Here is a 17,473-nt window from a genome sequence, read left to right as displayed (position 1 = left end):
CTTTTACCCGGTCCTCAGTATGCAGCAAGTACAAGAGTGTGTGTGTGTGTGTGTGTGTGTGTGTGTGTGTCCTCTGGTCTTTGTCAGGCAGCCGAACATTTTCTCTTATCATGACAGAAACAGACTCAAGGACACACTAATGGAATAAAAGAAAAGCCACTGCTGCCACACACACACACACACCCACACACACACCCACACACACACACACACACACACACACACACACACACACACACACACACACACACACACACACACACACACACACTCATAATCCATGAATTTATTTTTTAATTGTGTCAGTTTTTGTCTGAAGTCCATATACGAAATACAGCACTGAGAGACACACACGCACACGTTTACAGTCACAGTTTAGTGGAGCTAAGGTCATAGTCTGACTAAGACGGACAATCGGACAACTTAAACATGTCCGTGTACATGTGACTCCGCCTCCATAGGGGGCGCTGTAAAACTCGCCAGAGTTCCCAACGCAGAAAAGAATCAGCTGCGGGAAAATCAATCACAGGTTAAACTGCTGCTGTCCCCTATAACCACACACACACACACACACACGGGGAAAATCAATAGTGTGATTTGTGCGACTGATCCATGATGGATGGAGCTGTTTTCACGCCACGTTAGTGAGACTAACAAGAAATCTACAGTGTGTCTGTCACTGTGTTTTAAAGTTAGGGTTAAAAGTCCAGCTTTAGTCAGACTAAGACGATAATCCAGTTTTCTTCATGTGTCACATAATGTCATGTAAACACGTTAGTCCGACTAAAATCAGGCTTAGTCTTAGTCGGACTAATGTGTTATTTAATTTTTCATTTCACTTTATAGCATAAATAATTTTTTTTCTATTATGAAAACAAACAAACAGAAAGGAATTATAGTAAATATAGTAGAATTTTAGTAAATATAGTACAATTATAGTAAATATAGTACAATTATAGTAAGATTATAGTAATTATAGTAGAATTATAGTAAATATTGTAGAATTCTATATTTACTATAATTCTACTATAATTACTACAATTCTACTATATTTACTATAACTATATTATAATTACTATAATTCTACTATATTTATGATAATTCTACTATATATACTATAATTCTACTATATTTACTAAAATTCTACTATATTTACGATATTCTACTATATTTATTATAATTCTATTGTATTTACTATAATTCTACTATATTTATGATAATTCTACTATATATACTATAATTCTACTATATTTACTAAAATTCTACTATATTTACGATATTCTACTATATTTATTATAATTCTACTGTATTAACTACAATTCTACCATAATTCTACTATATTTACTTATAGTAGATTTGTAGTAAATATAGTAGAATTGTAGTAAATATAGTAGAATTATAGTATAGTACAATTATAGTAAATATAGTACAATTATAGTACATAGAGTAGAATTATAATAAATATAGTAGAATTATAGTAAATACAGTAGAAGTACTCAGAAATAGTAGAATAAAATATAAACATATAAGGTACAGAGAAGAATTTAAAATATTATATATTATAATGACTCGCAGTTCCTGTATCGTGTGTTTGTGAAGGATCTGAATGGTTAGATTGTCAGTAAAGTATTCATGAGCAGAAGAAGAAGAAGAAGAAGACGATGATTGATTTACTGATATTGATGAACAGATCGTTGAGTGACTCTGAGCAAACGGCCTCAGGATTCTATCGATCGACTGCTTTTCCTGAACAGGATTCCTGTCACGGAGGTGAAGCGCGTTAAGAAGATCCCATTACGTGTTGTTTTTAAAACGTCAGCCTGATCCGACAACCGTCCGATACGACACGTCCTGGACGCGTGTGTGCGTGTCCTCGTCTTTAGTGTCTTTATCGACGTCTCTGAGACACAAACGGCGGCTGTTGTATTAACGTACGTGTCTTCTTCTTCTTCTCTTTCTCTTTGGCAGCAGAGAGTCGTCAGAGGACGAGTCCATCGTCACGTCAGAGGACGTGGAGGAAAGGATCGAGACTCGGTGGCTACATGCTAAGCTATCCTCGGTCTCTGAGAAGATCAAGAATCAGCAGCAAACATGGACTTTGTCATGAAGCAAGCTTTAGGCGGTAAGTGCTCGTCTTCACGTCTGCTGGACCTTTAGTTTGAGAAGATTCAGAGTCCTGGAGAACGTCCTCAGGTTCCTCAGGTTCTTCCTCGTGTTCTTAGAACATAGACGTTTATTGTCTCCTGTTTCTGTTTAGAAAAGATCTCATTCTCCATCGAGAAGAAGCTGCTAGATCCTTCAACTTACCAATCCATTGGTGAATACATAGAAAAGCTCATTATTCGGCACACGGTTTTTGGTGGATATATGGAATAGGTCATTATTTGGCAGCCAGTCTTTTGGTGGATATATAGAATAGCACTTTATATAGCAGTCATTCTCTTGGTGGATATATAGAATAGCTCATTATTTGGCAGCCAATCTTTTGGTGGGTATATAGAAAAGCTCATTATTTGGCTGCCTGTCTTTTGGTGGATATATAGAAAAGCTCATTATTTGGCAGCCTGTCTTTTGGTGGATATATAGAAAAGCTCATTATTTGGCAGCCTGTCTTTTGGCGGATATATAGACAAGCTCATTATTTGGCATCCTGTCTTTTGGTGGATATATAGAAAAGCTCATTATTTGGCAGCCAATCTTTTGGTGGATATACAGAAAAGCTCATTATTTGGAAGCCTGTCTTTTGGCAGATATATAGAAAAGCTCATTATTTGGCAGCCTGTCTTTTGCCGAATATATAGAAAAGCTCAGTATTTGGCAGCCAGTCTTTTGGTGGATATATAGAATATCTTATTATTTGGTTGATATTAACTGCACATTTTGCTAATGTTATTGCACATTGTCCTTTTCTATAAAGTTTTGATGATTCTTTATTGACACGTGAACATACCGACAATGTTGTGGTCAGAGAATCTTAACGTTTACGCCACTTGTTTACGCCTCTCTACCTCCATCCCTATATCCCCTCATCCTAGTGCCTCTGTTTATTTTCAGTTAGGTATACATCCATCCATCCAGCCATCCATCCATCCCAGGCTGAAGTGTTGTAATTTACCTCCTGAAGAGAAGCCGTCTAGTGCTGTGACCTTTTCTCCAGGAACACACTGGCATTTATTACACTGGGACACAGCTGGTTGTTCTAGAATATATGTATACAAGCAGCACACACACACACACACACACACACACACACACACACACACACACACACACACACACACACACGCGCGCGCACACAGATGAGGTTTCATTTGCGGTCGTACTCCCTCGGGGACGTTGGGCCCATTTTCAGATTGAGTGTCCTGCTGCAGGAGTGTTGTGTTAAAGTGGGCGTGTCAGTCAGGACATCAATCAAAGACAAACAAACAGACAACTGTGTGCAAACAGTTTTTTTTTTTTTTTTTACACCACCCAGAGACTGACATAAAAACATAGCAAAAACTGTAAAAACTGTCCTTTAACTAAAACCTAACTATGGGTCGTTTTTGTGTTTACACCATTTTTACACCACTAGGGGGCTAATATTTTCAAAACGTACTCTACTGTATCTATCGATTGTAATTCCCACATTCCCGTTCGGTGAATGTCCCTCAACAATTGAATGTGGGCGGGGCAAATAAGTGCTCCGCCCACTTTACAAATTTGGCCTGAAGAGCAAGTTTTATCGTACATGCGCGAAAATTGGTACACACGTGTAAAATGCCGGGCTGAAGAAAAAATGACATCATGACCATGATGCAAACCGAACAGGAAAGCCGCCATCTTGGATTGAACACCGGCTCGGAGGCATCTGAACGAACTTGTTCCCAGAGCTTTAGTTTCACGTTTGAGTCGATTAAACGAAAAAGTCACGATGATTTAACGCTCAAATAAGTTTTCTTTACAGTGTAGTAATCAGATAAGTCGATTCTTGACCGTGATCGATCACATGATCACATCTCGTAAAAATTACGACAAACGCGACGACGTTTGGAGGCAACAAAAAAAAATCCTCGACTGCTTTTGTTTACAACAGAACACACAAAGCTGACCTCACTATTCAATTTAGCTGCACTCACAAACTTTTATCTAATTACACACACACACACACACACACACACATGGAAACAGGCCTCAGTAATGTCATTAAACCCCCCCCCCCCCACACACACACACACACACACTGAGCTATAGATCGCAGCTGCAGGACACAGATTGTATTTGCTCTGGATGTTTAATTAGAAATCGGATTCATCAGTGTTTCCATGTTGGCTTTGATTAATCAAAATGTCCGTCAGCGCGGTGCGTTCAAGGACCTGCAACAAGTCCTCTAACACACACACACACACACACAGCCAATCTTTGGCTTCGTAACGTAGGCGTTCATGGTCCCCGGATGACGATCGCTAACGAATACAATGATGTTTTCTACAAGATCTTCAACAAAGCGTGATGTTATGAGCTGTTTATTTCTTCTATGGTAGAAGAATATTTGTTACACAGTTGGAGAATTAGTAATTTTGCCCTTGAAAGTTCTTAAAATCGTTCAAAACGATTGTATTGGACTGATTTTGGAATCAACAGATACTGGAGTTCGTGATATATTGGTGTTGGATACGGAAAAGTGGTCTGAAAACAGTTCTCGCAGCTTCTTCTCGATATGAGATCGGTTCTAAATCGAAACAAACGATAATTCAATCGGAGGTTTGTGTCAGGAAACGACGTCTAATCCCGGGTTTTTTTTACGATCACTCTTTACGGAATCTACAGAATGTTCTCTCAGATGTTCCGCAGACCATAGATTTAACAAACTTTACAACAAAATGACTTGTTTTTGTGTTTATAAGACACTGAGTGAGGACAGTTCTGAGGAGAAGACGAGCCACGGCTCATTTACTCGTCCTTCCAGCCGCTCAGATGGATCTCACGGCTACTGGATAATTTGTTAAAGGGTGTGTGTGTGTGTGTGTGTGTGAAAAATGGAGCTCATTTAAATAATGGATGACCTCCGCTGTAAAAAACACTACGCCCTCATAAGTCACATGGACGTGTGGTCCGCCTGAGTAACGCAGCACATCCGTCAAATCTGTCAGGACAGCGGTGACGTCGCGCTCGCCCATCGTCGCTCGACTTATCAACCTGGCCCCCGCGACTTCCTGTTATTGTACCTTCTTTCTTTTGGCTTTTTCTCGCCTGAGCAGGAAATGAAACGGCGAGGGCTCCGCTAGCCTGCCTGCCCGCCCTGGCCAGGATCACTTCCTGCTGATCATCCAGAGATTAACTTCATATTATCTTTGATTTGAGCTTCTATATGAAAGGAAGTGCATGCTGGGAACAAAATACATCAGTTCTGAGACGAGAAACATCTTTTTCTTTGTGTTTCTGGAACGGTAGCCGAAGATCAGGTGAATTAAAGATGTAAAAAGATGTTCTCGGCAACATTTGTCCTCTCAGTTTCCTTCATGTAGAACCTCTATCGCCCCCCTGTGGAACTCTGAGTAATTATAACAACGCTATACTTCTGTTTTGACCACGTTTTTTCTACACCCACTCCTCCTCCATTGTCCAGACTGAATCCAGGGACACTTAATTGGAGCCGCATAGTAAAGGTAACAGCAGCAGTTAACAAAGAACGAGTGCCGGTACCATCAACATATTTTTCTTTATACTCTGGTGTATTTAAGATGTAAAAACGTTCTCTGCAACATTTGTCCTCTCAGTTTCCTTTACGTCTTCCGAGTGTAGAACCTCTATCGCCCCCTGTGGACAACAGAGTGATTATAACAACACTATAGTTCTGTTTTGACCCAGTGTTTCCTTCTCAGTCACTCACATACAGTACTTCAGTGTCTGTGTCTTTTACCGTAGCTTTAATTGTCTAGAATGAATCCAGGGACACTTAATTGGAGCCGCATAGTAAAGGTAACAGCAGCAGTTGACAAAGAACCAGTGCCAGTAGCATCAACGTCTTTTTCTTTATACTCGGGTGTATTTAAGATGTAAAAGGTTCTCTGCAACATTTGTCCTCTCAGTTTTCTTTACGTCTTCCCAGTGTAGAACCTCTATCGCCCCCCTGTGGACCACTGAGGGATTATAACAACACTACAGTTCTGTTTTGACCACGTTATTCCCTTCTCAGTCACTCACACACTTCAGTACTTCAGTGTCTTTTACTGTAGCTTTAATTGAATCCAGGGACACTTAATTGGAGCCGCATGGTGAAGGAAACAGCAGCAGTTAGCAAAGAATCATTGCTGTTGGCGGGACGTGCATTTTCAGTGTTGGACGATCATGTAGTACAAACAGAGTCGTGTTCACGTAGATTGTTGCTGGTTCAAATCCCCGCTAGGTATAGGTCTGGGGTTACCCCTTAGCAAGGCACCCAATTCCCATTAAACTATTGTGATTCCAACCGTGGATGAATGCGAGGGTTTGCGTCAGGAAGAACGTTCTGTGATAAAATCTCTGCCACATCAAATGTGCGTCGCCCCCTAGAGTGGGTGATCGGTAATGACTCAGTTTGAGGCGATCGTTTGCATTTTTGCGAGTCCACACGGCTGCGGTTGTTGTGTCTGTTCAGGCGTCTGTTTAAGTGCTTCACAGAAGCTTTTGTGGATCAAAACCACTTTGGCCCATTGAAAGAGTGAATGAATGCAGTAATGAGCGATTGGGGGGGGGGGGGTTTGGGGGGGCTGTCTGAGCACTTAGCCCGGAGATGCCCACCTTTGTCTGCGGCAATGAGATGAGTCAGCTGACCTCAGATGGAGTGACGGGGGGGGAAAAAGGAAGAGGACGGAGGTTGTTTTGATTTGAGAGGATTGAATGGAACAAAAGATGAAACTGAGGCAAGAATTGAAGAGGAAGAGGAAGAGGAAGGACACTTAAATCACAGGTCCTGCGATGTCACTTTAATGAGTAAAGGGGGGACGGTGAGCGGTAGAGGACGGATAAGGACAGAGGAGGGGGAGCGAGGGAATAAGTGAAGGTTATAAACACTGATGGGTCAAAGAGAAAACACTCCAACTCTCTGGAGAGTGGATGACTTTCCTCTTTTCATTTATCATCAGTTATGTTGTTGTTGTTGTTGTTGTTGTTGTTGTTTGGTCGGATCCTCGTCTCGGCGTCTCTGAGGTCCCGTACTGCGGGTCAACCCATTTGATCCAGCATCACAAGAGACAAAGACATGGTTTAAGAGCGCAAAAGAGAAGGTTGCACGGAAAGGGACTGCAGTCTATGTACTGTTCCTGGTAACCCAATGGGAAGGCGTCCATAATTAGGATGGTACCCATCTCAACTTCTGGCTTCTCCTTCTCTAGAGGTCACCGTATTTGTTTTTCTTTATGCCCTTTCTGACTCAACTCCAATGAATCCCATCAACAGGGATCAGGTACCTCGCCCGGTATTCGAACCAGTGCCCCTCTGGTTCCAAGCCAAGTTCCTTGATCCACAAAGCCCGATATGTGATGGGTATATCATATCTGTCAGCGTTTGACTCCTTGCCACCTCTTCATGGTTCCCAATCCCAGGGTGTCGTGAACATCTGCTGCTTTCAGTCGCGATCGTCTTGCCTTGACCTACAGCACAGACGTGCTATCGATGTAAATGTCAGCCAAAGGTCCCTGAGGAACCTCTACTCCTGACAGGTTCTCGTCAAATTTCCATGTAATGTTGGAATTAAGAGGGTCTACTGGGTCTTTTGTGGTCAAGTCGGGTATCACCTTTCACCTGACCGAGTGTCTTGACGAGCAAAGACCTAATTTTCTTAGATTAATGCCTGGAATCAAGACTTGACTTTGTATTGATGTTAGCGTACTGTAGATCCTGGCGATGTTGATCAGTGAGTCAAAGTCTTGCTCATTCCTGGCACAGAGAGAAGGAAAGTGAGGGTTACTTCCGGGACTAGATCTATCTATCTATCTATCTATCTATCTATCTATCTATCTATCTATCTATCTATCTATCTATCTATCTATCTATCTATCTATCTATCTATCTATCTATCTATCTATCTATCTATCTATCTATCTATCTGTCTGTCTGTCTGTCTGTCTGTCTGTCTGTCTATCTATCTATCTATCTATCTATCTATCTATCTATCTGAGCTAGCTATTCTATATGAGCTAGCTATTCTATCTATCTAAGCTAGTTCTATCTATCTATCTATCTATCTATCTATCTATCTATCTATCTATCTATCTATCTATCTATCTATCTATCTATCTATCTATCTATCTATCTATCTATCTATCTATCTGAGCTAGTTCTATCTTAGCTAGCTATTCTATCTATCTAAGCTAGTTCTATCTATCTATCATTCTATCTATCTATCTATCTATCTATCTATCTATCTATCTATCTATCTATCTATCTATCTATCTATCTATCTATCTATCTATCTATCTATCTAAGCTAGTTCTATCTTAGATAGCTACTATCTATCTATCTAGTTCTACTTTAGCTAGCTACTCTATCTATCTAAGCTAGTTGTATCTTAGTTAGTTATTCTATCTATCTAAGCTAGTTGTATCTATCTATCTAAGCTAGTTCTAACCTACCTAGCTATTCTGTCTATCTAAGCTAGTTGTATCTATCTATCTATCTATCTATCTATCTATCTATCTATCTATCTATCTATCTATCTATCTATCTATCTATCTATCTATCTATCTATCTATCTATCTATCTATCAGTGAGTCAAAGTCTCACTCGTTCCTGGCACAGAGAGAAGAAGGTGAAGGTACAGATGCTAACTTGCACAATTTTGATTTTATTTGACCTCTGGACTCATTTTTACTTCACTTCTTTGTGGTTTTCATGCGTCCGCAGAATGAAAACTGAATATTTTCTGCAGTCTCTGAGTGTATGTGAGTCAACTCTGTACGACCGTCACACAACTGCTCTTGACCTTTAGGTGTTTGCAGACCACTGTAGCACATATGGTGCATGTTTGACTGTTTGCACCTCAGTGGACCGTCTGACCTTCTGCTGGTTCCCCGGTGAGTCTGGAGTAAATATCTCGCCGCCGCCGCTCCCTTCACCCCCGACCGTGCGCTAATTTGTCATCCGCGGCTTTGCTAACGATGACACAACGCTGCAGGGCAATTAGCACCACCCCATGAGTCTGCTGCAGCGTGACGCCGCCGGTCACCTTTGGCTTCAAAACAACCAAACAGGGAAAACGCTGCAGTCGCCGGCGCCGCATTTCTTCAGAGTCATTTACTCCGTAATGTTCTCCTTTGTCTCCCTGGCGCCTAATTGTGTGTAATAATTTACGTTTTTTTTTACAGCCACATAACCGTAAACGACCACGGCGTATTGTTCCTCTAAGGATTGGTGGGTGGGGTTTGGTGATCAATAGCAATGATTGAACCATTAATGTTTAATCAGCTCTCCGGCTCCTAAATTTCTCTCTCGGTCGTAAAAACACCTTTAAAACGGAACGACCACATTCCATTCGCCATGAAATCAACGTTTTACAGTTAGTTTCACCTCAGCTGAGAAGTAAATGAATATTCTACAACTTTAAAGTTTAAAGGTACAGTGTGTAACATTTAGTAGCATTGGTGAAGCTACAACTCTATCTATCTATCTATCTATCTATCTATCTATCTATCTATCTATCTATCTATCTATCTATCTATCTATCTATCTATCTATCTGTCTATCTGTCTGTCTGTCTGTCTGTCTGTCTGTCTAAGCTTGTTCTATCTTAGCTAGCTACTCTATCTAAGCTATTTCTATCTATCTATCTATGCTTGTTGTATCTTAGCTATCTATCTAAGCTTGTTCTATCTTAGCTACTCAATCTCTCTAAGCTAGTTCTATCTATCTATCTATCTATCTATCTATCTATCTATCTATCTATCTATCTATCTATCTATCTATCTATCTATCTATCTATCTATCTATCTATCTATCTATCTAAGCTTTGTCTATCTTAGCTAGCTACTCAATCTCTCTAAGCTAGTTCTATCTTAGCTAGCTATTCTATCTATCTATCTATCTATCTATCTATCTATCTATCTATCTATCTATCTATCTATCTATCTATCTATCTATCTATCTATCTACAGTTAGCTTTGAAAACACTAGCTTGCTCTCTAACTAGCTGCTATTTTTCGTTAGCTGATATCTATCTAAGCTAGCTGCGATGGAAACCTTTTGTTTCTACTTTTATCTGATAAATAAATGTTGAAGTCGTTCAACAAAACACAGATTTTTAGTTTTAAAGAATCTTCAGTCGTTGTCGTTGTTGTTGTTGTTGTCGTTGCAGAAAATCAACATATTTTGCTCCATTTCTTCACAGTTTGTGTGGTTGTTGAAGGGTGTTTTTATTCCGCTGTGGTTTCATAAAGGCAGTAGACGGTGAAACCCTCTCTCTCTCTTTCTCTGAGAGGCCGATCAATACTCAGATGAAGTTTTCTCTCGGACGATCCATAATTCATCCACTCTCAGGTGGTCGTGTATTTACCATCGATCACAGTCGGCCAACAACGACCGCATCGTCTGTCACAGTGAAGACGTGACCGCAGAGACAGGAAGTGACCTTTATTCTGAAGGAACTGCCGTCTTCTTTCTTATAGTAAAACACAGGAATCACTTACTTCTGCCAAGGATGTCGTGTTATTTTGTTAGCAGGATTAAAATTAAACTACCGTATACAGATGTCTTCTGTCCTCTTTGGTGGTTTTCATTTATAAAATCATTTAAAAGTAGTTTGTTTCCCAGTTCTGTTTAGAATTCACCTTTTTGGGTCAAAGATTGTCCCGACATCGGCCCTTGATTGTGGTTGTAGGCGCTTCAGAATGCCTGAAAGTACTTGACTGTAATGGTAAATTCAACTGGAGTCGGCTCCCCGATGACTACAGTAGACAAAGAGGTGTGAAAACATGGCCGGGAAAGCCAGACTCTTTGGGCCTGTCCCAATACCTCCCCTAACCCTACATTTTGCGCGTTCACGTGTAGGGTGGGGCAAGGGGAAATGCGATTTCCCCCTTATAATCAACCCTCAAAATGTAGTGAGCTCTGATGCGGGCTTAAAACGAAGTGGAAGATGAAATTACCCATGATGCTTTGCGAATTCAAACAAAGATGGCGGCCGCATCTACCGAGGAACATTTTCGGCGTGATATATTTTCACAGATAAGCACGTTCCGATGTTGAAATGTGTTGTAATATGTTGGTTTGATACACGTCCAAAAGGACCGTTGAGCTTTGAACACTAATGTCAGAAAATATATGATGATTTATGAAAGCAGTTAGCTAACTAGCTAACCAGCCGAGCGCCCCGAGCGAGCACTCTCTCGGACTACTCCGGACTTGTCAGATTTAAAATCACATACGCGATATAGCGCCATATAGCCGCCGTTGACGGAGAAAAACAAACAGCTGGATCCACCGCCATTTTTCCTGAATGAAAACAGTAGCACGCTCCACCGGTAGAATTGTCAACATGTGACGTAGGTTAGCACGTTCGTTACGTTCCCTGCGCTAATTTGCATGTAGCGGTGTCCCAATACCACTTCCCTTAACGAGGGGAATTTACAGTTGAGGGCGCTCAAAACCAAGGGGAAATATTAAGGGGGACGTATTGGGACGGAGACTTTGTCTATTGGAGGAATGCTAAAGGGGAGTTGCTCAGGTTTAAATGTGGACGGCTCACAATGCTCTGGGTCTTTCTCGGATCACTCCTGGTTTAAAGCAGCTGTGACGTCTTCATTTTCTCCACCAGGTGCCACCAAAGACATGGGTAAGATGCTCGGCGGCGAGGAGGAGAAAGACCCGGACGCCGCCAAGAAGGAGGAGGAGCGTCAGGAGGCGCTGAGGCAGCAGGAGGACGAGAGGAAGGCCAAACACGCCCGCATGGAGGCCGACAGGGAAAAAGTACGGCAGACCATCAGGGACAAGGTAAGAGAACGCCCCCTGCTGGCCCCTTTCACCTCTGAGAACCATCCTCAGACGTGAAGACGAGCAGCAAATCTATAATGTGTGAGTGTGTTTGAAGCTTTATCTGGACTTTTTTAAAACAGAAAACAGATGTTTGTAAAGCGATCGTTCCCTGGACCAAACCCCCCCATAGCAGAGTACTTTACGCAGGAGTATAAATTGGGCTTAAAATTGACTCTACGACTTAGCACTTCACTAGCGTCTCCGGGAAATCACAACGACAACACGATCTACCGGAAGCCGCCCAATGCTCACCAGAAGCCACGGTTGCTAGGCGGAAGTTCCATTGTGCAAGTAGCCTATTCAGGAAAGGGGTTTTGAAGGGTTCTCTGGATCAAAATGGTTCTTATTGGAACCGTTAGTGTTACCAAGAACCCTTGAAAAACCCTTTATTCAGCAAAGGGTTTTTCAGAAGCAAATGGTTCCAGGAAGAACCTCAGCCCTTGTAGAAGAATCCTTTTGGAACCCTTATTTCTAAGCGTGTGGACGCTCTGTGGCCTCCAGGTCATTGGAGTTTACAGTGTCGACTAAGGAAGGATTTCTCTGTGTTTTTTCAGTACGGCCTGAAGAAGAAGGAGGAGAAGGAGGCGGAGGAGAAAGCCGCCATGGAACAGGCCTGCGAGGGTTCGCTCACTCGTCCCAAGAAGGCGATTCCGAGAGGCTGCGGCGACGAGGAGGAGGACGAGGAGAGCATCCTGGACACCGTCCTCAAGTATCTGCCTGGACCTCTGCAGGACATGTTCAAGAAGTAAAACAGAGGGCGGGAAAAGAGAATAATAATGATGAATAAAAAAAGATAGAGTCAAACGAACCCTAAATTCAGGGTCTGGCTGGTTTGGGTCAGACTGAGGTGAAGTTTGACGGTTGAAGATGAATTTGGGCGCGAAAGAGGTTTTTTGGGGATGAGGGAGGGTGAAGGTTAGGGGGAGGGAGGGTGAAGGTTGGGGGAGGGTTCCTGCCAAACTGTCGGAGGCTGCTCACTGCCTTTCTACGAAAAAAAACAAACAAACTGTTTACGCTTTTCTTTTCTACTCCTCGGCGACTGCGTCATTTTCTTCTCGACTGCCACTTATGCGACATTCCTGTCCGTTTACTGTGTCTTTACCGCTCTCTCTCTCCTTCTCTTTGTTATTTATTTATTTATAATAATAATTTAAAAAAAAAAGCTCAGACGTTTTAATCGGTTCGGTCGTCGCCGTCTGTTGCCGCGGCGACCGGGCGTCGTTTTTACAGTATTTCCTTATTAGCGAAGGGCACTGCCACCGTGGTTTTGTTTTCTTTCATTTCAATGAGTGTTTTCTACTTTTTCAACCAGGTGTAGGTCTTTATATTTAAAAAAAACCTTTAAAAAAATATATAAATATATATATATATATATATATAGAAAATAAAATTTGAGTTTTTAGGACACGTGCCTTCATATCATCTCCTCTGACGGAGGAATTGTACATGAGGGTTTCATTCGAGTCAAACCGCCCGCACGGTAGTTGGTAAAAAAAGAAAAAAAGATACAGAACGGGACACTTTTGGAATTAAAAATACAAGTATTTGATCGTTACGTTAGCGTATTTTGGACTTTGGGAAATTCCCGACAAGGTTTTGAAGCCCGGAAGCTGCCGTCGGCTTCAACAGGCGTCAAAACGAGCTCTAACACGATGTGATTCACTGGCTACGAGCTTCCAAAGATCTGTTTGCCGTCCGACTTCCGCCTCTAGTTTCACGTTCTTTTCGTTGAGCTAACAGCTAGCCTGACTGCCAAATTGTCCGCAATTTTTCACAAATTTGACAAAAACACAGCCCGTAGTTTCACGAGCCCGTAAAAATCAATGTGCTTAATGTTAGCATCACAGCTGGGTTAGCTAATTCGGAAGCTAATCTTAGCTAGCTCCGTTTTCTAAACAGTTTATAGAATATAAAAAAAAAATCTGCAAAACAAACAGGATTCGAGTCCCATGTTTTGAATCTTTTAGATTTGAGCTAGCGCGGTCTCCATAGACAATCAAAGCATTAGCCACCAGGAAGTAGTCGTCGTCGCCCGGTACCGTACGTGTCGTCACTTCCTGTCACGCCATCCCATGACTGGTCAAATGTGGGTTCCACATTAAGCACTTGATTACATAAATAAGTGGCTTTTTGTTTATTTTATTTCAACTATTTATGCATTTTCTTTCTTTCTTTCTTCTTCTTCTGAACATTTTATTTTTTTGAATGCAAACAAAAATGTGATCTAAGCTAACCTTTCTTATGTTTTGACCACCGAGACCAAAGAGGTACTTTCTATTTCTTTCGTCCGCACACAAACACACTCGCGCGCCTGACGTGTTTTTTTTTTCTTCGTACGCGTGACGCTTGTGTGTAGAAGAAACGACGGACGCAGCCGTTCAGCGTCTTCGTTGCATGCATCCCAAAACTAAATGTGTCTAAACTAAGATTAGATCCTAGGAGAAACCGGGCCCGCGAGCTAATTTAGATGACGATTAGCGTCCTGCATCTCTTAATCCAGTGAAATAAACATCGTGATTTGTCCGATAGCATTTACGTAAATGTGCTGTTCAATGGAAACGATCTCTATTTTAGTGAAACCACCGTAACGCGTGGGACGTTAGTGAGTTCCAGTCGCCTCGGAAGTCGTTATTTTCGTAAACCCGGTTTCTACAGAACTTCACTAGGCGGATAGCGGTGCTTATTGTTAGCATTAAGGCTTGGTTAGCTAACTAGACTGGAGTTGTGAGCATGATTTTCACTGCCTGCACTAGAAGTCTCAAAATGGTGGCTGTTCAGCTCCAGGATTGCGCTCCACGCTGATCGGTTTAACCAAACCAACCAAATACTTAGCATTCACTTAGCATTTAGCATATTTTAAATATCTTACAATGGGTTTCAGCTGTAGCTTGTGGAACTGGGATCACGTCATGACTCAAAGTTAAGAGAGTTCCACACAGTGTTTCACAGGTGAGCATTATTGCAAGGTTAGCTAACTAGCAAGCTAATATACAGTATTTTTGTGGTATTTTATGCATTAAAACACTGACAAAGCGACACAAACACAAAGGGAACAGTTTACAAACATTCTTTAAGACACAAAAAAATGACATACACCGAGCTGCCGTGTGAAGTGAGTGTGGAGAGTTGCTAGTTCAACTTCAAGCTAACTCGCAAGCTAACCCAGTTCCTTCTATACACACATTTGTGCTGTTTTATACACGAAAACACTGAGAGAACACCTAATGTTAGCATTATAGCTAGGCTAGCTACTTCGGAAGCTAATCTTGGCCATTTTTTAAACAGTTTATATTGCTAGGCTAAAAAAACTTGCTAAAAAACAGGAGAATTGCGAGTTTTGAGTGCGACTGGAACTCACCTTTTGTCGATATAATGAAGCATGTTGGTTATTCCTAAAAAAACGATTTAGTGGCTTTTTTTCCATGAATTTGTAACTTTAAAAAAAACACTAACGATGAACTTGTCATAATTACGATCGTTTTTATTTCCCTTCTCTTTCTTTTCTAACTCAGATAGGACTCTTCACTAGACGAAGCCATATTTATGTTTAGATTGCAATAATGAAAATGACAAAAAGAGAAAATATTGAAGCATTGAAAGTTACTCGTGTCACGTTTCGTTTTGTGTTCCTCAAAAAAAAAAGAAAATGAAAGAAGTTATTTGCATATGTTTGTAAATCCTCACCATTCTTGTATCTTTGAACACGTATACGAATGTATACGCAAGAGGAAATGTACGTAGAAAACAAAAGAAGAAGCCATTGTTCTAAGTGTCTGAGTGTGTATTTACGTGTACTGTATGTGTGTGTATGTGTGTTTATATGTGTGCGTCTTTCTACGTGTCCGTGGTGTGCGACCGATGTCGGTGTTTCATATAGTCCTCGTTTATACGACGGTAAAAAAAACGTGTCTTTGAACTCTTTTGTGCACAGGCAGAAACTCAGGGGCGACGCCCCCCGGTGGTGCCATGTCTGAGAAAAAAAAAGAAAAATACAAAAAAAACAAACAGACAAACAAACAAAAAACCACAATACTTAAAACATTCCTTTGAAAATGTTGAGCATGCAGATGTTTGGTAGAGGAGGAGAAAAACAACACATTTATTTATATATTTTAAAAAAAAGATGGAGAATCATTTCCTGTTTCTGTCCGAGTCTCCGGGCAACAGAATCTGTGCGTCGGATCCAGAACGGTCGATGTGATTACGATTTAGACGCGAAAAGAATCGACGGAATCAGCGCGACGAGGCTACAAGGCCAAGATGTTTACGTGTAAAGAAATGAAATTAAATGCAAAGAGTGTTTGAGACGGAGAGAATATTTTAGGTCCGGGTTCAGACCTGACGCTGAACTTCCCTTTAAACTTTATCGTTTCTGTTTTGGTTTTTTTTTCGGGACGCAGCGAGCGACGATGCTACGACGCTAACGCGCAAACATTTACCGTAACTGCCAATGCCGAATCCTGCCAAGTAAGAATTGAACCGTCGCGTCGCCGCAGTGGCACAACTTCGCTCTGAAAAACATTCCAGTTCCGATACGATACGCTCGTAAAAAATGTTAAACGTTCTGGCATCGTAAGAAGTCGTCACTTACGCTACGTTACGCGTCACTACGGCGTAAATGTTAAAAATAAAAGTGATAAGAAGCGTTAGCTGCCGCCGCCGCCGCCGCCGCCGCCGCCGCCGCCGCCGCCGCAGCCGCAGCAACTGAGGTCAGAAAACCTGGCAGGGTCCCTTTAATCGCGCTCGGTGAAGTTCACACGTTTGCTGATGATGTGACCGTGTTCAGGTCACCGCACTAGCTCCCTCCAGTGGTCGGCGGTATAAAGAAGTATATTAAAAAATGATAAATAAAGGGAATGTTTATTTTCATTCTTTAAATTCCTTTAACTGAATCAAGACAGGTTCGTTCTGTTTTTCATTCAGGGTCAAACTAATTTCAGGGTGCAGAGGTGAAGAATGTAAATTGTTATTATTATTATTATTGTTGTTATTATTATTGTTTGCAATTCTTTCCCTTAATTGCATGTCATATACTGTATGTGGAGCCCAATCACTGTAAAACTGTCTCATCGATAGAACCGAATCATTCCTTTTTCAAATTTAATGCATAATACTAATAAAAAAAAGGTTTATAAATAAAAAAAAGAATTGTACCTGTGTTTTCATTCTGTCATTTTTGTATTATTATTATTTTAATCCCACAAACTAAATCATTAAAACACAAACATTTTAAATACATAACATTTTGCTCAAAGAAAAGAGAATAATGTGGAATATATTGTGCTCATTGTGTAATAATCAATACTTTACTTCAATAATTAATACTTTACACCTTTTTATACAACATTTACTTGACTATTTTTTATATTTTCAATTGTGTTACTATAGAAAATATAATGGTTGAGCTCTAAACGCTAGAAATAAGCCACCTAGCCTATATATGAAAGAATATTATTGATATTATTTAAAGAAAAACAATGTGTCA

At 41.0% G+C, this 17,473-nt stretch overlaps 1 protein-coding gene across 1 annotated transcript; it reads left to right on the top strand.

Moving 5' to 3' along the window:
- Nucleotides 1–2,091: 2,091 nt before the first annotated feature.
- cplx2b (complexin 2b) lies at nucleotides 2,092–12,737 on the top strand (the record flags this gene model as incomplete). Its single annotated transcript, XM_083906496.1, has 3 exons — nucleotides 2,092–2,122; nucleotides 11,771–11,946; nucleotides 12,543–12,737. The coding sequence occupies 3 exons, from the start codon at nucleotides 2,092–2,094 to the stop codon at nucleotides 12,735–12,737; spliced, it is 402 nt and encodes a 133-aa protein (XP_083762622.1).
- Between the last annotated feature and the right edge of the window lie 4,736 nt (nucleotides 12,738–17,473).

Source organism: Microchirus variegatus (assembly GCF_963457635.1).
Source record: "Microchirus variegatus genome assembly, chromosome: 19".
NCBI classification, from domain to species: Eukaryota; Metazoa; Chordata; class Actinopteri; order Pleuronectiformes; family Soleidae; genus Microchirus; species Microchirus variegatus.
Note: the sequence above shows the minus strand (reverse complement) of the source record. Positions and strands in the feature narration are given on the sequence as shown.